The sequence below is a fragment of the Chenopodium album genome, chromosome 10 (assembly GCF_948465745.1).
Source record: "Chenopodium album chromosome 10, dcCheAlbu1.1, whole genome shotgun sequence".
Classification (NCBI taxonomy): domain Eukaryota; kingdom Viridiplantae; phylum Streptophyta; class Magnoliopsida; order Caryophyllales; family Amaranthaceae; genus Chenopodium; species Chenopodium album.
In genome coordinates, this window is record NC_137843.1 from 38,576,454 (window position 1) to 38,597,980 (window position 21,527).

The following is a 21,527-nucleotide window of genomic DNA, read 5'->3' on the forward strand; positions in this document are numbered from 1 at the left end:
CTTGTTTGAATTTATTGGCCCTCATATAAACTTTTCTTGTAAATTTTTGCTAGTAAAAAAGGACCGGGATTACATCTCACCTTTTTCTATATACTGTCAATTATTCTTTCTAGTAATTCTTGCTTACATGTGCAACTTTATGTAGGTCTGATGGTGGGCGTCAAGCATTATTGGCTCTCACACACTTTCCAGAGGTATGAATTGATATATGATACTCCCTCCGTGTTCTTCTGCTTTACCTGTTTGTCTTTTCACTCTTTTCAACACACTTCTTTAAGTCGATATCTCTGATTTTGTATTAACATAAAATTATAAAAAGATAATTTTTAAAAACGTGTCGGTACGATTTTAATTCGATTCCTACATGACTATGTTTTCCCTTGCATGATAGTGAGAATTCGTGGTCAAATTTTGAGCTTTTTAATGGAGAGTAAACTGAATGGGTGCATCATGTGGAAACAAAGGCATATGTATTGTCATGCTGCTGGAATTGAGCTCTTTCTCATTTTAGCTGGGGTAGCAGATTAATTCTTGAATATTGCCCCTTAGTGGCCTTTGGTAAAAAAATTTGAAATTCCTTCCTGATAAACTATAATTGCATGTAACACTTGTATGTCGATATTTCCTTCTAAATTAAAATATTAAACTGTTTCCATTGGTTAAATGTAAGATTTAGCGTGTAAATCTTGTTTATCCTCAATTATAAGCATTCCTCTCTCCTTGTGATTGCTCCTACTCAAATGTTTATGTAGACATGGGAGAAGAAAAACACTAATAATATGTGGATACATATATATTGTTTACGTGTTATTATCTAATATTTGACTGATAAAAATAGAGTTAAGATATGGATAAATATGGGTAAGTTCTTTGTATTTTCTGCAGGTAGGGGTAGCTCTTTGATTATAGGCTCAGTTAAGGATGATTTGCTATTGATAACTCTTTTAATGCTATGCGATGAAGTATATATATGTAGTTTAATTATTTCATTATTTATTGCATGAATCATGGAGTAATGGTCTACATGCTGTGGATCTGACACACTTATTACATGAATGAACTGCCATTGCCAATTCAGACATTTTAATTATCCTTCATAAAAGTAAAGAATTCCTTGTATGAGTGTTTCTGCAAGGTAGTATTCATAAACGTGATTAATATACATGATAATGCAAAAACATAATCACTCTAATTATATTTTATTTGAATTTGCAGGCTTTTACAATTTTGATCGAAGCGCTGCATTCTGCCAAGGAGTTGGAAACAGTTTCTTTGTCCTGTGGTATTATAATATGATATTTATGTAATAAGAGTCACATTTCTACTGTAATATTCTTATCTTGTCATTGACAAATTAATTGTTGTTTGGCTTTTAGGCACACCTTTGAATCTTGCTATCTTTCATGCTTCTGCTGAGATATGTGAGATCATTGTTACGGATCCAACTTCATCTTCAGTGAGTGTTTGGATCGACCATGCAACTGATCTCCATAAAGCTTTGCATTCTTCTTCTCCTGGGTCTAATAGAAAAGATGCCCCTAGTAGGCTCTTGGAGTGGATAGATGCTGGGGTTGTTTACCATAAAAATGGGGCTGTTGGTCTTCTACGGTACGCAGCTGTTTTGGCTTCAGGAGGTGATGCTAAAATAACTTCTACAAACATTCTGGTCTCAGACTCAATGGATGTGGAGGATGTCGTTGGAGATACATCTAATGAATCCGATGTCAATGTTGTTGAAAGTCTGCTTGGGAAACTTGTTTCTGACAAGTCGTTTGATGGGGTTGTGCTTCGTGATTCGTCAGTGGCTCAGTTAATCACAGCAGTGAGGATTTTGGCATTCATTTCTGAGAATGTGGTATGGAATTTAATAGTGTACATTTTGTAGGAACATATTGTCTTTCTAGCGTGCATATTATCTGTAGTTTGGAGACCGGACCTCCCTAGTCGCTTTCACATGGTGTAACTTGTGCTAAATAGTTGTATCGGGTGTCTATATGCACTTTACTTGATTGTCTGAATCATGATGATTCTGATTCAATCTCTGCACAGCACATAGCACAAAGAACTTAGAGTAAAATTTGCTGAATACAGGATGCTCATTACATTAGAATGGGACCTGTAAAATGTTCAATAAAGTAGGACTTGGAAATTGTTAAAAGCTTGACAGTATTTACAATAAGTCTTATATGCTCCATTAAATTCTCTCTTGTTACTATTTTCACAGGAAGTTGCTACTTCACTGTTTGATGAAGGTGCTATGACGGTTGTCTATATAATCCTTGTCAACTCCAGATTGATGCTTGAAAGATCCTCCAATAATTATGGTAATTACTTTGTTGAAATGGGTGATGTAAGCCTAATCTTCTTGATGACCGATGGCTTCTGTTAGTGCCCCAGTGAGGCAATTAAGAAGTCAACAAATTTTTTTCTTCTTGATCACAAAATTAATGCTTTATTTTTTTTACTCTTGAATAATGCTCCCTGCCCTTATATTTGATTTTTTCCCCCTTGATGTCATAACAATGACAAGTAGTATAGTTAATAAATTGCTATGTATATAATTGAAAAGATCACATTTCATGCTAGGTTTCTGATAATCATATTGAAAAATTATGGGGGGAACAAAGAAGGTAGGAAGAAATAGTTTGTTTTTTGAAAAATTCTTTGTAGTAAGTCTATGCTTCGGCTGTTTACATATGGAGAAAACCCTAAAAAAAAAAAAAAAAAAAAAAAAAACCTCCAAAAATAACTTTGTGGTATTGATTCTCTTCTGTAATTTCAATGAGCCTTTTCTGTTAACGTCTTGTTAGTGTGTTGATATGTCATGACATTTCCCTTTTGATTTTGATGGTATATTGATATACATCTCTTACAAGGAAGTATACTAGTGGTGCTATGTCTAATATATGAAGATTGACATTTTCATTATGAATTATGGACTTTATTTTAGGACTAAGTAGCTTCAATGTTCACAGGACTTAAATATTTAGGGTAAAGTTTACTTCTGGTGTGATTGAATTTGTTATTGTTACAGATTATCTTGTTGATGATGGCGTAGAGTGCAGTTCTACATCTGATCTATTGCTGGAGCGTAATCGAGAGAAGTACCTGATTGATCTCTTAATTCCTTCGCTTCTGCTACTTATAGAGCTTCTGCAAAGATTAAAGGTTATAGCTCAATTATTTTTAAAAATCATCTTCAACCAGATATTTGGTATATATGATTTTCACCCTGTGTGCATAAGTGGAAACTCATACTGATGGTACTTTACTTGATACGAGGTTCAAATCAAACTAGATTATTTGTTGAAATTACAAAGAGTGGTGGTTAACATCACTATTGAATTATTAGATTGTGTTCCCATCTTGCATTCAATATACTTTGTATGTGGAATCTAGTAGAGGTTGGACTGTTGGAGTAATTTTTTTTAGTGTCGTAATCTAGGAAAAATATTATCCAATTTTTTTTTTTCTTAATTTAATATCACCAATATCTCAAGGAATCGGTAAATGAAAACCTATATATGTGTGGTAGTTTAAAATCAACTTAATTTGATTACCATAAATAAGGTCCTCTTCTTGTTTTATGTCCTTTTAGGCCTTGTTCACTTCACCTTCAAAAAATAATATTCAGTAAAAATCATTTCAATTCAGTAAAATTAATTTCAGTTCACTAAAAAAAATTTCAGTTTAGTATAAATAATTTGAGTTAAGTAAAAATAATTTCACTTTAGCAAAAATAATTTCAGTTAGTAAAAATAATTTAAGTTCACCAAAAATAATTTCAGATCAATAAAAATAATTTCAGTTTAGCAAAAATAAGGTGAAGTGAACGTGGCCTTAGTTTACCTTTTTTTTTTTTTTTTTTTTTTTTTTTTTTTTTTTGAGCTGTAAGTGCTTCTCAAATTCACTAATACTACAAAAAAGCCAAGTGTAATAAAAGCTTTATTATAAATTGGTGAGTTAATTCTTATCTAAAAGACACTGTATATGCTTCATTAAGTGTTGCCTTGCATTTGTTGGTAAGAAGTTTTTTATTTATATATTTATTTATTATTATTATTATTATTATTATTATTATTTTTTTTTTTACTGACAGCTCTCTTTCTTCAATTTTTATGTATAATGCTATTTTGTTATGACATGGCGTGCATATTTTCCCCAGTGTTGCATTTATTTATATTTGCAATATATAATTATTGTTATTATTATTTTTAATATTTGTTATTATAATTATGAAATTACTTTTGTAGGAAGCAAAAGAGCAGCATAGAAACACCAAACTAATGAATGTCCTTCTCCGGCTGCACCGTGAGTTAAGGTAATTGTGCTGTACCCTTCTTTTTCTCTCCAATTGGAAAGCGTGGCCCTAACATTGTTTGATAGAATATAAATTCTTACATCTTGCAGCCCCAAATTAGCGGCTTGTTCTGTGGATCTATCCTCATCTTATCCTGAATCTGCACTTGGTTTAGAAACAGTTTGCCATCTAATTGTGTCAGCTCTTGCTTGCTGGCCTGCACATGCTTGGGCTCCGGGTCTTTTCCATACGCTTCTTGATAGTGTTCAGGCAGCTTCATTGCTAACATTGGGTCCAAAGGAAACTTTCAGCATGCTGTATTTATTGGTATGTAACTTTGTTTGGTCCATTGGCTGGTAAACTTTTGCCACATGACTATCTAAAACAATGTGGTGGAATTTTATATATATATTTTGGTGTATAAAGAAGCTTTTCTCTTTGCTGTTCTAATATTAGCATTCATTTATAGTGGTTTGATTTCTTTGTTTTCTTCATTCAACTGTCATGTCCAAAACTGCAGAACCGTACATATGTTTGAGTTATTTGGTTTTTTTTTTTTTTTCTTTTTCTTTTTTTTCCAGATTGATCTCTTTCCCGACGAGGGTATCTGGCATTGGAAGAATGGTTTGCCCTTGCTAACAGCTGCCCGATCGTTGGCTGTTGGGACACTGTTAGGACCTTTAAAGGAGACGAAAGTGAACTGGTACCTAGAGCACCCATATGTTGAGGTTCTTCTTGGGCAATTAAGTCCGCACCTGGACAAAATTGCACAAGTTGTCCTTCATTATGCTGTTAGCGTACGTATTTCTCTGAAATCATGGTTTATATCTTTATTCCATTTTTTCTTGGGAGGGGGTTTATTAGAGAGAGCTTGTCTTCTAGTTTTTCTTTCATTCAACTGGCAACGCTAGCATCTATATGTCTCACCTTATGTCCATTTATCTGATTCTATCTCTTTCTGTAGTCATTGGTTGTGGTACCAGATATGCTTCGTATACTCATTCTTCGTATTGCACGTCAAAGGACAGAATTTGCAATGTTACTTCTGCAGCCTATTATTTCTTGGATTCAGAATCACTTGATTGGAACTTCACTTCTGGATGAGATAGATGCATACAAGGTGATCTGATTAACTGTTTGCACTGTGTCTTGTTTTAGATGTGCTGAATATCTTTTTGACGAGTCATTTTGTTTGTGCAGGGGTACAAGTTGTTAGATTTCCTTTCTCTCTTGCTTGAACATCCACTTGCTAAGGTTGTTTCTCCTACCTACCATTTTTGTAAGGCCTAGTCACCTCTTTTATTGTAATTTTGCTGATTTTGATTTTCTTTTTCGACAGTCATTGCTCCTGAAAGAAGGTTCTCTTCAGATTCTGACAAAAGTTCTTGGAAAAATTGATGCTCATGTGAAGTCTGTTTCAAGTGGAAGAAGCTCACTAGATTCTGGATTCAGTATCTATAATTGCTGCCTCCCAGTGCTGAAGTCCTTGTCTTTAATATGTGAAACTCGATTTGCTCAAAAGCTACATCGTTTGTCGAATAGGTTAGTGAATGGACTAGTTTCCTCAGCTTATGTAAATATCATAGCTTATTTCAACATTAATGACTAGCTCGTGTGATATTTTCCACTGATGCATAAAAAGTTGGGTAGAAATTATATACTAACATGTACATACATCAAATACTGAAAAGTATTAGGATAACAACAAATAGCAGTTTGTGGGGTGTGGTGTATAACTGTCATCTCAGTAAACACTAAAGAAGAAAAAAAAAAGGCAAGAAATCTAAAGATTGAAATTCTTAAGCATTGGCTAAGGCTAAGCTACACTAGCATGAACAAAAACTAGGGCCATTGGGTCTTGGTTCAACATAACTCATAATGTATGCACCTCTCTTAGTCTCTAGTCTCAACCCACAGTTTATGATCTACCAGCCTCAAAATCAAGATTTAGAGGAGACTTTTTTAAAGAACTCATCTAAACCACATATGTCCTAATCGCATATGCTAAAAGGCAGCCAAGGTTAGCAAAATAACTCAACTATTTGTTAGTTAAAGATTGGGGAAGGGAAGGGTGGCTAGGAAGCACGGGGACGGCAATTCACTGGTGTTTCTCGTACCGGGGACAGATTGGGTACGGGTACGGCTAAAATACGTCCCCGAGTTTGGGTATGGAACTGGAATTTGGGTATGGCGCGCTCAACATTTGGGTACGGATCCAAACATATTTGGGGTCTCAAGTTCATTATTGTCTCATTTCCATCTTCTCACTTTCTCAATCCCTCTTCTCTCTTTGAAGTGAAGACTGAAGCAACCACCACCAGTTGCCGATTCAATGCCCACCACCACTTCACCAGTGATTGAAACCTCCTGTTTTTTTCCCCTCTTTTTCCCCTGTAGCTTTGTGCTTCATAAGTAGGGGGGAATTAATACTTTTTTTTTTTTTTTTTTTTTTTTTCTGTGGATTGGGGTTGACGGAATACCTCCACGTAATTCCCTTTACTTTTTTTTTTTATCCTTCTTTTTTATATTCATTTAATCTGAGATGTCAGCCTTTGACTTTTCTCATTGAATTTTTTTAAAGTAATTATCTCATTTATTTTAATCTTTGTTTAATTTATTTATTTTTCTAGCAAGTAGTAAATAAAAATAGTAAAATACCTTATAACAATTAAATGTCAATAAATTTTTTTACAAAATATTAACCATAAAATTTAACTTATAATCTTAAAATAATACCCTATTTACATTAACTACCTCCATTTTGCTTAGTGGTACTTTGTACCTACACATATAAAGAAAAGGGTAAAAATGGGGACCATACATGTGGATACTTTAGTATTAAAGAAGAGAGGTAAAGAGTAAGATTTATTAAAGAAATTATGCACCACATAAGCACAAACAGGAGTTGTGGATGATAAAAAATTGAGTAAAAAGTTTTCGTAAAAGGAATAAAGTAAAAGTGAGTAGATCTTAGAGAAACAGATGAAAACGGAAAGTGAGTAAGATTTAGGAAAACGGAGGTAGTAGTTATTAGTTATTACAGTACGAAATAACTTATTGATTTTTTCTTATGTTGATAAAAAATAAAATAAAGACTTCATATTTGATTTAGATTTTCTTTGGAAAAAAAAATTCTGAAAAATAAAGATTTTTGCCGTGTCTAGGTACAAAGTCCCTGTGTCCTGAAATATTTGTATTGAGTACCAGACACTCCGATCCGTACCGGTATCAAATCTTCCTATCCGAGTCCATGCATCATAGAATATAATATTAGTGGGTTCTTCTCATCAAAGGGAGTGTAATGGTTAAATTGGGACAAACATAAAAAGGAAGGGTATAGATTAAATTAGGATTGAGGGAGTAACTAGCATGATATTATATTAGGATATTATATATTAACAATGAGCTCTAGTTTGCTGTGTTGATTAGGTGAAAAAATTCTTATTAGTATGTACTGAAATGCTGTGTACTAACTTGAAGTACTAGATCATGCATTCATGTAAAGCTCTTTTTCCGGGGGGGCTACCTATCATTGGCAGATTTTATTGCAATAAGGAACTTTTTTTTTTTTCAATTTTTTTTTGTCGATGACTATTCAGGATGATCGTAATGTTTTTATTTGGCTTTTATTTTAGCTATTACAAGCTAAGAAATACACGCAATGAGTGTGTTCGCGCAATATACGAACCAATTAGGTTCTACTAGTATTATTAGGTGCAAATTTGAAAATGTTGATAAAAAAATTATAAGTAAAAAAAAAGTTATCAAAAAATTGTCATTTATAAAAACAGTTGATGAAGTCATAGAGTATTTTACTATAAGTACTTGTATAATTGTATTATTCTAAAAAATAGGATAGGATGGAGGGGTTTCTTTATTTAAAAAAAAAAATTAGGATGGTAGTTTTTTTATAAAAAGGTGAGAAAGGGTAATTTGGGAAAGTGAAATTTATCTCCCAAAACACCCCTCTTCACTTTATATGTTAGATAAAATTTTCTGTATCTTATTTGAGAGATGTGGCAGTTGTTCATTTTACCTTTTTTATTTTTACTTTTATTTTTATTTAATTTTTTTTCTTTTACTTGAATGCATAAGGTAAAGGATTGAATGACTAAATAGTTTTGCTGTTTTTTGTAGCAATGAGACCCTGAGTACTGAAGATTCTGCTGTAATCTTTAGCTATGTGTTAAGACTCTGTCAGGTATTTGCAGTTTTACACATTATTTAATTTCTATTTATTTATCCGTGCAACATATTTTGTTTTAAATTATAGTAAAATATAGGCAAAAATGGTCCAACATGAACTGTATTTTGGGTGCACCAAGCACATCGAATTTTGACTAGTAGGTGCAACGTGTGTCATTAATGGGTGTTTTTGGCACTTAAACTGAAACATTTCTAGTAGTTAAAGGGTAATTAATGGCATTTGTGGCACCCTTATCCATAGTTGGTGGTGCGCCAGCTGCTAGTCAAAGTTCGGGGTGCTGGGAGCAAGCTATATTTCATTCAGAGATTCATATATGCTAAGGCATTAATGCAAAACAAGTGCCGCCCCGATCATTATTTTTACTACCCAATTTCTATTAAATATTGTGTGTGTGTGTTTTTTTCTTTCCTTTTTTCCCTCTACCTTTTACTTTATTTCATTTTATACAAAAACCTTTAACGATCTTACCCGCCTTACCCCACACTTTATTCACCTTTCCATTCACTCTTTCATTTTTCACCTTTTCTCTACATTTACCCACCTTTTTAACTTACATATGGTGTGTTCTATTCACCCAATTAAAATTTCCCTTTGTTATTTTTAATCACAACGTTTGAGATTTTGCACTATTCACACACACATTCTTTGTGATTTATTTGTTAGTAAAAAACATAGTCATGTGAGGTCTTGTTTGATTCATCTCGATTTAAACTTTCATAATGTTAAATTTATTTAATTTTTACTAATGTGTAATTCGTGAAAACACCAACGTTGTAATAAAAAAATAATGAAGTATAAACTTATCTTATTTGAATTTATCAAAACTTATTTGACCTAGCCTTCATCAACCCTTGTCTTAACTTAGTAGAACTTAATTTTCCCAAACTTATCTTATCTCTTTTCCTGAAATTAGTGAAAGTAAGGTGAACAGAACGGGTCCTTACTTTTTCCTGTTTTATGTTAAACCCCCACATATTTCAAAATTTTCCTGGTTTTCAAGTCTATTGTAAGTTGGTGAAACAAACTAAAAGAGAAAGTATTCTGATGCATCTATGCAACTAATGCAAGGAAGTATTGTACTACCTTTATTCTTTAATAAATATAGTAGTTTGACTTTTGCACTGTGCTTAAATTAACTTTGATCATATTTTTTGTGCTAATATTTGAAAAAACAATTTTACTTATGTTGTAAAAGGCTGGATTAGTCTCAATGTGTATTTTTTAAATATTAACTTTTTATAAAATTATACTATTATAAAATTTAAGTTATAATTGGTCAAATGTTTGCATCAACATGCGCAAAAATCAAAACGCTATGATTATTAAAGAACTGAAGAAGCATTAACCAATGCATCATGCATTTATGCAAAATAGCTATTCATATTTACTAATGCATTCATGCAAAGCAATTGTGTTCTTGCTGCATATGTTCTAAACATGAGATACGGTAGAATGTGCACTATTTTGTTGTCTTTGTATCATCTGCTTTTATATGTTATGCTTATTATATGCTTTTTTTCCGTTAATTAGTCAATTAATTTTATGTTTATGGGGATACTGCAGCATCTACCAGCTGGTAGTGAATTGCTTGCTTGTTTAGCCACTTTCAAAGAACTAGCCTCTCATGCGGAAGGTCAGAGTGCTTTGCTCGATATCTTCCTTTTTATCAGATCCAGTAATGACAGCGAAATCCAATCAGGAAGATCACAGGAAAGTCATGAGTTTTACAATCGCATAATTGATGCTGAATGGGAGAAATGTCCTCTGCTACGGTGCTGGATTAATTTATATCGATCAATTGAGAATGAGGGTCTATCCACTTATTCCGTTGAAGCTATTGGTCTGCTGTCAGTTGGTGTATTGAGATTTTGTATGAATGGGAAAAGGTGATTATCTTTGCTTGTTTTATTTCCTGCCATTTCTCTCCAACCCTTCAAACTGTTGAAAACCAAGTCTGCTTGAAATAGGCTCTTTGTTATCATTGTGATGAAAAGTTATTGGGGATAATGATGAGCATTGGGGATAATGATGATGAAATGATTCATAGACTAGATCAATAGACAAGAAACAAAAAGCTTCAAAGTTGTATATACTCTTAAGTTATAGTAAACTAATGGAAGAGAAATAAACTAAATTTATTTTTTATTTTATTTTTTTGGAAGAAAATAAACTACATGTAATTTCCAAACAGCTATCATTGTCCAGTCTCTGCGGATCATAGGCATTTCTGATAACACTGTTATGGAATATATCTCTGAGAGCTATTTGAAGGGTGTGCTAACATTTTACTACTGGGACTTGTGAGAGATGTGACTCTGGGATAAATGTACATGCTATTGGCTCGTAAACTTACTAGATACTGCAGTTCCACTAAAAATAAAAAAGAAAAAGGTTATGTTTTAGTCCACAAGAACATTATTTATTGCACAGGAACTAAAACTAATTAATGGGAGTTTGTGAACCTTCGAATAGCGTTTATTTCATGTGTAGTAGTAAAACTTGAATTTGATGACTTAAGACTAAAGATTGCTTTACAGGTCCATACACTCGAATTACACACTAAGCTTGTCGCTGGAAGCACAAAATATATAGTTCCTCCATTTAGAAACATTTGTACCATTTTGACTCACGTTTGTCAACCCTCAATTTTGACCATTAATATCTTTAATTTTTATTGTACTTTGAGAATGGGCATTGTGGAATATCCAATAACTTTTTATATAATGCCATTTATTTTTTATATCAGTAAAAGATAGTCAACGTAAAGTTTTAAATATTGCAGAATGTCAAAATGGTGCAACTTTTTACTAACATATGCAGTATTGTTATTGTGTATCTGATTGTATTGTGAGTATTGCTGTAGGTTTCAGCACCGCTGCTGATGCTTTATGTTTTGTATGCTAACAAAATATCACACAATATTATGTCCACTTGCTTATTACATTTAGTACTTTGCTGTCAAAAAGTGACAAGTGCTAAACGTCTGGGATAATTATGGCTTTACCTTTTGGATACTGAAAGAATTTCTTTGTCCAGTTTCAACAAGGATAGAATTGATGTCATGAAGTACTTATTTGGGCATTCGAGTGATGTTGATGGAACAACTGGTGTTCCAGAGGAAAACATGAACTATGTCCAGGATATGTCTTCTCTGTTGAGTTCAAAGATAACTGATGATGAGTATGCGGGTTCATCACATCTGAAGGCAATCTTGCATCAGGTTTTCTTCATTTATCTTCAGCTTATGTCCCTTCGCAGACATGCTAATGTTTCTAATGATCTCACATAATTTGGTAATATGCAGGTTGTGGAATCTGCAAAATGCATTTCTTTAGTTCTGCTGAAACCTATTGATTCACTTTATGAGGATGATGCTATCTCTGAGGAAGTTCTCTTGTTGTCATCTGATGTTAAACTGTCTTCAAAGATACATTTGCTAACAGATAGCAGTTCTGAAAGGGTTGAAAATGAATGGAACTTTGGAGAGTTTGGTAATAAATTCCAATGGGAGTGCTCTGAAAATTTGCGCAATAGATTGTCGCAGGCTGGTCTCCTTGGCAAGAGAAAAATATCAGCTGTGGATGGAGCCAACAGACATGGAAAAGGAGAAAATGCTCCAGCCGATGTACGCGGATCTGGGCCATCTGTGGTACCTTCTATTCCAACTCGGAGAGACACCTTTCGACAACGCAAGCCAAATACAAGCAGGCCCCCGTCTATGCATGTGGATGACTATGTTGCCAGAGAAAGAAATGAGAGTTCAAATCCCAATGTTATTGCAGTTCCACGTCTTGGGTCATCTGGTGGGCGGCCTCCATCTATTCATGTTGATGAATTCATGGCAAGGCAGAGGGAGCGTCAAAATGCTGTTCCCATAGCAGGTGTAGAGGCTGCATCTCGAGGGAAAAAGGCTATGCCTGAGTCTGATAATGATATGGAAAAGTCGAGCCGATCTAAGCAGCTCAAAGTTGATCTTGATGATGATCTTCAAGGAATTGATATAGTGTTTGATGCTGAGGAAAATGAACCTGATGATAAACTGCCTTTTCCTCAAGCAGATGATGACATACAGCAGACTGCATCAGCTTCAGCAGAGCGAAGTCCTCAACATTCAGTTGTTGAAGAATCAGAGAGTGAAGCCAAGGACGTGGAAGCAACTGTGGCCTCAAATGCAGTTGAGAATACACAAAGTGAACTTTCCTCTAGAATGTCAGTATCACATCCTGGGATTCAATTGAGACGTGAACCCAGTGTTTCTTCAGAAAAGAAATATTTTGAGCAGCCAGATGAGATGAAGAACAAAAATACAGCTATGATTTCTGGTGGCTTTGATTCAGTTGCAGGAGCAAAGACTTCTGGATTCTCTGCCTCGGTATATGGCAAAGGCTCTCCATCAAGGATTCAGGTACCAGCTGATTCGAGGGTGCCACCTCCCAGTTTTATTCCTGATAATAATCTCCAAAGGGTTGGGAATGTGTCAGGTGGTAGATCACAAGGTCTCCATGAGCAGAAACATTTGCCAACTCAGCCACCGTTACCTCCGACACCACCTCCATCAACAATTTCGCCTTTAAGATCACAGGTCTCTGAAAACCCAGCCTCCAGATCTCCATTCGTGAATCCTCACAATGATGTGCAGCCGCCCCTGTATCCAACTTATGTAAGAGAAGAAATTGTGTTCCTCAATTCCGCTTGTTCGGATTTTGTAAAGAGGGGGGAGATGCTAGGGGTTTTTTTATATTCGTATTGTGTAGAAAAAAGTTCTTTTTTTTTTTTTTTTTTTTTTTTTTTTTTTTTTATAATTATTATCTCATTATTGTGGATTCTAAATTTGTTCTTTTATTTGCAGGCACAGAATGATTACCACTCTTCTTTTGGCAATGTCCCTACATCATTAGGATCTTCCAGCTTCATATCGGATTCACGCTATGCACGAACCACTCACTCTTCCCCTGGGAGCTCTAATAGACCTATGCCACCGCTTCCTCCTACACCCCCTCCTTTCTCAGCTACTCCACTGAATGTTCCATCCAGGTCTCCTACATCCCAATCCACGATGTATATTCAAAATAATGCAGGAACTGATGCTTCTCAGTATGCATCTCTGCCTATTCCCCCGGGTTTTGGCAGGCCACCTTCAATGCCGTTTACTATGCATGGGAATATTGCTGTTCAACAAAGTGATAATATAACTGGCATAACTCAGAATAGCCATGCCCCACAATCCTCAATGCAATCTATGCAACCGCTTCCCCACTTGCAACCCTTACAACCTCCACAGCTTCCTGGCCCTCAGCAACCTCAGCAACTACGACTTCCAATCCAAACTTCGGGACATACAGAGCAAAGTAGTTCCATGTCACAGAGCCATATTCAGATGCAGGTTCAGCCTCAGCAAATTCTGCAACAATCTCAAATATCTTCATATCATTTGTATTATCAAACCCATTTGCAAGAGAACATGCCACATACACAGCAACAACCACAAGCAGCACATCACATGTCAGATGCTGCCGCCCAGCAGCAGATGGACTCCTCAATGTCACTGCAACAATATTTCAGTTCTCCTGAGGCAATTCAGGTTTGTATTGGCCATTGTTCTGTTGCTTCATTTTTTTAACTATTATTTTTATGTATTTTTTTTTCTTCTGATTCTCTAATCAATGATCAAATCACAGTCCTTGTTGAGTGATCGTGATAAGCTTTGCCAACTTCTAGAGCAACACCCAAAGTTGATGCAGATGCTTCAGGTTTGAGAACTACCTTTATGTTGACCAGTGGGTTTTAGTATGTTTCTTAGGACTTCTTCTTTGGACATGTGTATTACTTATCCCTTCTTTCTGCATAGCACTTCCACTTAGTGCTTGGATGCTTAAAAGTGATTAAAGATTTCTGGGTTGGGTAGCAATTGTCTTTGATTACAGAGTACAGACTATTGAATATTGAATGTAGGCGTAGCTAATTTAAAGGTAACTAGAGTGTTAACAGAGGAGAACTCTTGAATACAGCACTTTATTTATTATTTCATATTATTTGTTTCAATTAGTTTAGGGCCTGTTTGATTTAACTATATTGGCTTATTGAAGACATAATTTCAATTCTCTTGAGATAAGATAAGCTCTGGCAAAAATGAGTTTATGCAGTAAAATTTCAAAAAAGTTCAGACAATATTAAGCTCACCAGTAAATAAATATCTTATACATTTCCATGTAAGCTGTGTAACAGGGAAAGCGGATAATATAAGTTCAGATGATAAATAAGCTGAATTAGAGCGTATTTCTGTATCTCCCTTGTCCTGTTTTTATATGTTGTGTGACTCCATCTACTTAGAAACATGGGGTACTTCTATGTTTTCTTTTTCTCCTGTTGATTGCCAATGTATCTGATATATGAGTTTTCTGTGGCGTGCAGGATCAACTTGGGCATCTCTAAACTTTAACCTGAGGCAGTGAATGATCATTTTCTTGCATCTGCCCTTATTATATGCGCATATTTTGTGTCTGCACTCTGTATATTAGATACGAAATATGCATAACTATCAATGTGCCATTCATTTTTGTATCAATGTCTACAAATTGTTTGTACATTTGTTCATTGTAATTTGTTGATAAATTAATGCTTTTATTGGCATTCCATATTCATTGTTGAGCCAAAACAAGTGCAAAGCTGCAAGATGACAAGATCATTAATCTCCTTTCCATGAAAAATAGTCAACCTTTATGATTCAATATTTGTGAACAAAAGCAAGCATAAAGAAATATATAGTGACCGATGCTTATCAGATTGAGATTTCATCCTAGATTGAGCTCTTTGTAGATGAAACTTGAGGGTGTTGTTCATAGCTTCTCTTTTCAACAAACTTCTGTCCACTACTTCATTGACTGATTCACCAGCCAAGTATGGTAGATGCAAGGATGGTGGCTGATTATACACAGCTTCATAAGGTGTCAGTTGAGTTGAAGTGTGAAAGTGGGTGTTGTACCACCACTCAGCTAAAGGCAACCATAGACTTTACTCCTTTGGATTTTCACCACACATACACCTCAAATAAGTCTCTAAGCATCTGTTTACTACCTTTGTCTGCCCATTAGTTTGAGGGTGATAAGCAGAAGACATCGAAAAATCTGTCCCATATAGAGAAAACAATCCCTTCCAAAAGATGCTCAAAAAGACAGAATCCCTATCACTAACTATACTTCTTGGCCACCCATGTAGTTTGAACACATTCTCAAGGTAAGCCTGTGCCACTTGAATAGCAGTAAAAGGATGAGCCATGGGATGAGCCATGGCTATAAAGTGGGCATACTTACTAAGCCTGTCAACCACCATAAAAATAACTGATTTTCTTATGGACTTAGGCAAACCAGTGATGAAATCCATGGAGATATCATCCCAAACCTCTTCTGGAATAGGTAGAGGTTGTAACAAACCTGGAAGCTTGACATACTTGGAAGCAAGACATACTTTGAGAACTTTTGATGAATTGTCTAACATGCTTTGTCATGCCTTTCCAGTGAAACAAGCATTTCAACCTTCTAAATCCCTGCCAGAATGACCACCTTCAGGAGATGAGTGTTGCCAACTTATCAATTTCAACCTTAGTTGCTCATTTGGCCCAACAACAATCTTGTTCTTCTTTCTCAATAGTCCACTCTTAAAAAAAAAAACCTGCATAGCTTGTAGTATCCTGGAATTCTTCAATAATCTCAATCAAGTTAAAATCTAAATGACAACTTGATTTGATTTGTGATACAAGGTCAGTGGAAACCACTGAATTAGCCATTAATATCATCTCAGATCCTTGCATTCTGGACATTGCATCAGTTGCCAAATTTTCTTGACCACTTCTATATTGAGTTTCATAATCGAAACCCATCTTAGATAACCAAAACTGCTGAAGGTGTACAAATCTTCTGTTCAAGCAACCATTTAAGTCTCTTTTGATCAATTTTGATCAAAAAGTGATTACCAATCAGGTACCGCTCTCACTTTTGCACAGCAAAAACAATAGCCAGCAACTCCTTTTCATATACTAACAATTTCTGGCCCTTAGGCCCTAAAGTCTTGCTGATATAAGCCAAAGGATGCCCATCTTGAACCAAAACAACCCCAATACCCAATTGAGAAGCATCAGTTTCAACTATGAACTGTTTTGAGAAGTCAAGAACAGCTAAAACAGGGGAAGATACTAATGCAACTTTTAAACTTTCAAAAGCTTGCTGAGCCAAAGGATTCCAGGAAAAAGTACCCATTTTTGAGTAAACTCATTCAAAGGATTACAAATTACAGCATAATTCTCCACAAATTTTCTGTAATAGAAGCTTCTCAATTCTTTAACTAATTTGGGAGTTGGCCACTAAGAAACTGCTTCAATCTTCTAAGAATCAGTCTCCACCCCTTTAGCAGAAATGAAATGACCAAGATATTCCACCTTCTCCATTGCAAAAGAGCATTTACTTTCTTTTGCAAACATCATATGATGTCTCATCAGCTTGAAGACTTTAGTCAAATGTACCTAATGCTCAGTTATGCTGCTTTTGTAAACAAGAGTATCATAAAAAAATATCAACACACATCTCCTTGGTAAAGGTTTAAAAACCCGATTCATCCAATTCTAAAAAGATGTAGGAGCATTTGTAAGGCCAAAAGGCATTACAAGAACTCAAAATGCCTTATAAGGGGTTTTAATGTAGTCTTGAATTCATCATCTGGGAGCACTGTGAGCTGATGATAACCAGACCTTAAATCCAGTTTAGTGAACAACTTTGCACCAGCTAACTCATCCATAAGCTCCTCCACTATTGGAATTGAAAATTTGTCCTTGATAGTCCTTTTATTCAATTCCTTATAGTCCACACATAGCCTCCAAGTTCCATCTTTCTTGCCCACCAAGACTACTGGGGAAGCAAATGGACTGTAACTATTTTGAACAATACCCTTATCAACCATTTCTTGAATAAGTTGTTCAATCACATCTCTTTGTTTCAATGGGTATCTATAAGGCCTGATATTCACAGGACTAGCTGTAGGAACCAATGGAATTCTATGATCAAAGACATCTCTATGAGGAGGAAGTTCTGCAGGGTCAGCAAAGATATCACCGAACTGCTGCTTAAGTTCCTGTAATTCAGTCTTGTTTCCAGACAGAATACCTTCGGCTTTTATATTTCCTGCATTCATCTCCACCACTTGCAATAAATAAAATTGTGCAACATTAGCTAACATCTTAGCATTAGGTGTACAATCTACTACCTGCACTTTCTTAGGAGGAATTACTTTCAAGGAAAACAATTCCCCATCAAACTCAAACTGCATATGCAACTTCTTAAAGTCCCAATTGATCTGCCCAAATGTACTTAGCCATTGGCCTGGACTCCTAACATCATGTCACCCCCCAGCCAAAGAAATAAGCATAACCTCAACTTTAAAATTCTTTTTATTTATTGTCCATTCAAACATAGAGCATTTATGTTGGCAAGCAATATGATTTACATTAGCAACTGTAACTGATTGAGGACTAATTTTCTCAACCTTATAGCCCAACTTGGTAGCTAATGACAGATCTGTAATGGCTTCCCATTCATCATTCCAATCACTCTCATAGTATGGAAGTTCTGATTGCCAGACAAAGCACTCATAGAAATACAAGGTTTCGTTCACTGTCATTAACCAAGCTATCCTCATCAAATTTCTCATAATATTCCTGAACATCAATGTCACTTGGAATTTATACAGTAAACAACTGAGTTTCTTTAAAACTGCAGCTGTGATCCTTATCATACTTCTGATCACAGTAGTAGCAAAGTGACAAGATAAAGTCGTATCTCCTAATCAACAAGAATTACCTAAGTCCTTTAACTAAAGTAGATAGGGAAGTAGGGTCGAACCACAAGGAAACAAGTCTTTCTATTCCTAATTAATTAATATAATCTAAATTATTAAGTAACCAATTTAATGTTGTAAAAAGAAATAAACTACGGAGATTAAGTATAGGAAGAAATCAATTTATAAAAGCCTAGGGTATAGGTTCACCAATAAACAATATTCCAGGGTAAAAACATAATAATCAATCATCAATGCAGTAATTAATCAGATCATAAAGGACTTTCGCTACGTATTACAATCACAGAATTAATCTACCAGTATTAAATCGCATCTCTCGAATCTTGACTTAACCATTTATAAATTAACCTACCTATTGAAACTAAGCCTAAACATCAATTCTCATCTCTCGAATCTCGAATCTCGAATCAATATTGCATAACTTATACAATTAAACCAGGCCTAATCTAATTGTAGAGCGTTAAATCAATCAATAGGAAATTAATTAAGCATTGACAATTAACAATAAAAAATTATCCCTTCATATTATTTATGGATCCCCACAACCTTAGAAAATAATCTACTCATAGATAATTAAATCTAAACTAATCAAAGCAATTAAACAAAACATGATGAACAAAAGCAAATAAATTATTGAAAATAAAAGGGAAGAAATCGTTACCAAAATTAACGGAAATAATGAATTGTGTAAAAGCCAAGAGTTGTAGAGAGAGAAGTCTAAGCTTAAGAGAGAATTTAGCTAATGAAAGAGAGGTAATTGTATCAAAACTAACAAAGCGTATTTATACAAAGCTTAAAAATCCTATTTAGAAACTAAGTAAAAATCGTTGGAAATCGTCTTCCAAAACATGCGCCCGGTCGAGCGGTGCATTGCCCGGTCGAGCGCGCCTTTTTCTTCAAGGGAACGTCTCTCGCGCCCGGTCAGGCGCGAGCTCGGGCGAAGGACTACTCTTTCCTTCTCTGCCCCGCCTGGTCGGGCGCGCCTTCGGGCGAGCCTCCATCCGGCCGGGCGGAGCTCTTGGGCACCACTTGGACTCTCGTTTGGGATAATAACTTGGCCCAAACACTAATTTCCTCTTTGGGGCTTTAATCATTCTGTCCAATGCCTCGATTCTTCTAAATCAAGCCCTTAATCACCGGTTTGATGACTCTAATTGGCCTTGGGCTATGAAATACGGTCAATATCTTCTAGTTCTCGTAGTGGCTCCAAATAAAACCTGGAAAATGCTCCAAATCTGCAATTTCCTACAAAACACTACCAAAACTACGAAAACACTAAAACAAATATTAGTAATAAAAGAGGCTATAAAGAGCCAAAAATACTCCTAATTATGACTAAGGGACGGGGTAAATCACTATATAAAATAGACATATCAAACTCCCACAAGCCAATCCTTTGCTTGTCCCAAAGCAAAGAGCTTATCAATGAACAAATAAAACATACTTCACCCTGAAACAATCAAAACCAAGTAACCAATTCAAGGCAAATCCAATAACTATGCATCAAAACTAACCAATCAAATCCATCCAATCACTCATCCTCCCTAACAATTGTCAAATAGAGCAAATCAAAAGAGCATAAAGAATTCAAGACTAGTGCTCGCACACTCAACTCTCATTTATGTGGCGGATATAAAATCTATCCGATCGCTCTCCATCCCAACCCCTTTATGTGAACAATGCCCTCCCAACTCACAACACTCGTGTGTTTGAATGACATGTACTCAACCTAAATAGTCAACTCGAAATATATCAAATCTTTGCATTGATAAGCAACTAATTTCACATTCACACAACCCTATGCACAAAGGTCTGAAGGTGTTCAAAGCTTGTAATGTAAGGATTAGGGAAAAGGGTAGGATAAATTTGGGAAAATGTGAAAGTAAAGCCATGCTTAAGGGAGCCATAACCCTAATAAACCAAGGTAAAAAACAAGTAATAACCAATCATCTCCAACATAACTTAACTCTACCAAAGGTTCACCAAACATCCAATTCAATCAACAACAATAATTCCCAATACTAACAATTTCACTCATAAAAATATAACAATGTAAAACTTGAGTGAATAAACAAACTTTGATTCTTCAACTTGATTTTTTTCTTTTGCACTCAATTTTTTTTCTTTTGAACAACCTTCACTTAGAACACTTGACCATTGAACAATTTCTTTCTTTTAGCTCTTTTTTTTCTTTCTTTCTTTTGAAGTTCACTTTTTTTTTTCTTTTCTTGAACTTCTGTTTTTTTTCACTATCATGCTTTATTTTTTCTTAAGAAATTAAACTTTCAAAATCACCAAAAATAAACCAAAATCAAGAACAAAACGACTTCTCATAACAACCCAAATTGTGCAAATAAAAAGTACACCACAAACTCCCTCACTTCACTCACTAATAGCTCCCCCAAGCCAAACTTGAGACTAGTAACCAATGGGGAAAAATCGGTGTAACGTAGCTAATAAACAATGAAAAGGGCAAAAGCAACAACATGGGCAGCAAGAAGGGAACAAATGTATCCAAATTCATCAGAAGGCTACCTAAAAGAACAAATGCCTTCGTTCTCCTCAATGTGCATAATAATGAGTTATATAAACACTACTCAAAGTTGCAAACCAATACTCAAATTCATTGACATACCAGGAACTAACACACATTCCTAACCAAATCAACTAGTCAAGCACTATATTCACAAATAGTTGGGCAAAATTGACTCATGTTAAGGCATCCAAGCAATCAAACATCAAATCATAGCCAGCCTATCCACAATACTCATCATCATATACCAAAAATCAAAACAATTTTCATGTATGTATGGGGCACAGGAAAGCATGATTTATCATTCATTAGATTGTATTTTTGTGTCTTTTTTATTTTTCTAATTTTTTTTGTATTTTTCAAAGCAATAAAATCTATTCTAGACACACAAAAAATAGAAGAAAAAAAAGAAAAAGATACCTAAATCCAAAAATCTCCCCCAAGCCAAAATCAGACAATGTCCTCATTGACTTGGGAATCAGCCCAACACGGCTAATCCTCATCCTCATCATCCATCGCTCCAAAACCTCCGTCGCTACAACCTGCACCACCAGAAGAGCTACCACCAAAATAGTTAGGGTAAACATGCCCCCCCACCCCCCGGCCCCCAAAAGGAAAGTCTTGGCCATAGCCGGAAAAAGAGG

At 35.2% G+C, this 21,527-nt stretch overlaps 1 protein-coding gene across 1 annotated transcript in view; it reads left to right on the forward strand.

Annotated features, from left to right (window-relative positions):
- LOC145562426 (protein virilizer homolog) overlaps positions 1-15,235 on the forward strand; it is a 29,821-nt gene extending 14,586 nt beyond the window's left edge. Inside the window, exons 11-28 of the mRNA XM_081622699.1 lie at positions 146-194; positions 1,216-1,282; positions 1,377-1,855; positions 2,225-2,324; positions 3,035-3,168; positions 4,254-4,321; positions 4,411-4,627; positions 4,882-5,097; positions 5,265-5,420; positions 5,501-5,554; positions 5,640-5,842; positions 8,438-8,501; positions 10,071-10,393; positions 11,544-11,727; positions 11,812-13,167; positions 13,357-14,088; positions 14,186-14,257; positions 14,919-15,235. Coding sequence (XP_081478825.1) covers positions 146-194; positions 1,216-1,282; positions 1,377-1,855; positions 2,225-2,324; positions 3,035-3,168; positions 4,254-4,321; positions 4,411-4,627; positions 4,882-5,097; positions 5,265-5,420; positions 5,501-5,554; positions 5,640-5,842; positions 8,438-8,501; positions 10,071-10,393; positions 11,544-11,727; positions 11,812-13,167; positions 13,357-14,088; positions 14,186-14,257; positions 14,919-14,939 — 4,495 coding nt within the window. The 3' untranslated portion in view covers positions 14,940-15,235. The remainder of the gene's footprint in view (positions 1-145; positions 195-1,215; positions 1,283-1,376; positions 1,856-2,224; positions 2,325-3,034; positions 3,169-4,253; positions 4,322-4,410; positions 4,628-4,881; positions 5,098-5,264; positions 5,421-5,500; positions 5,555-5,639; positions 5,843-8,437; positions 8,502-10,070; positions 10,394-11,543; positions 11,728-11,811; positions 13,168-13,356; positions 14,089-14,185; positions 14,258-14,918) is intronic.
- The last annotated feature ends 6,292 nt before the right edge of the window (positions 15,236-21,527 follow it).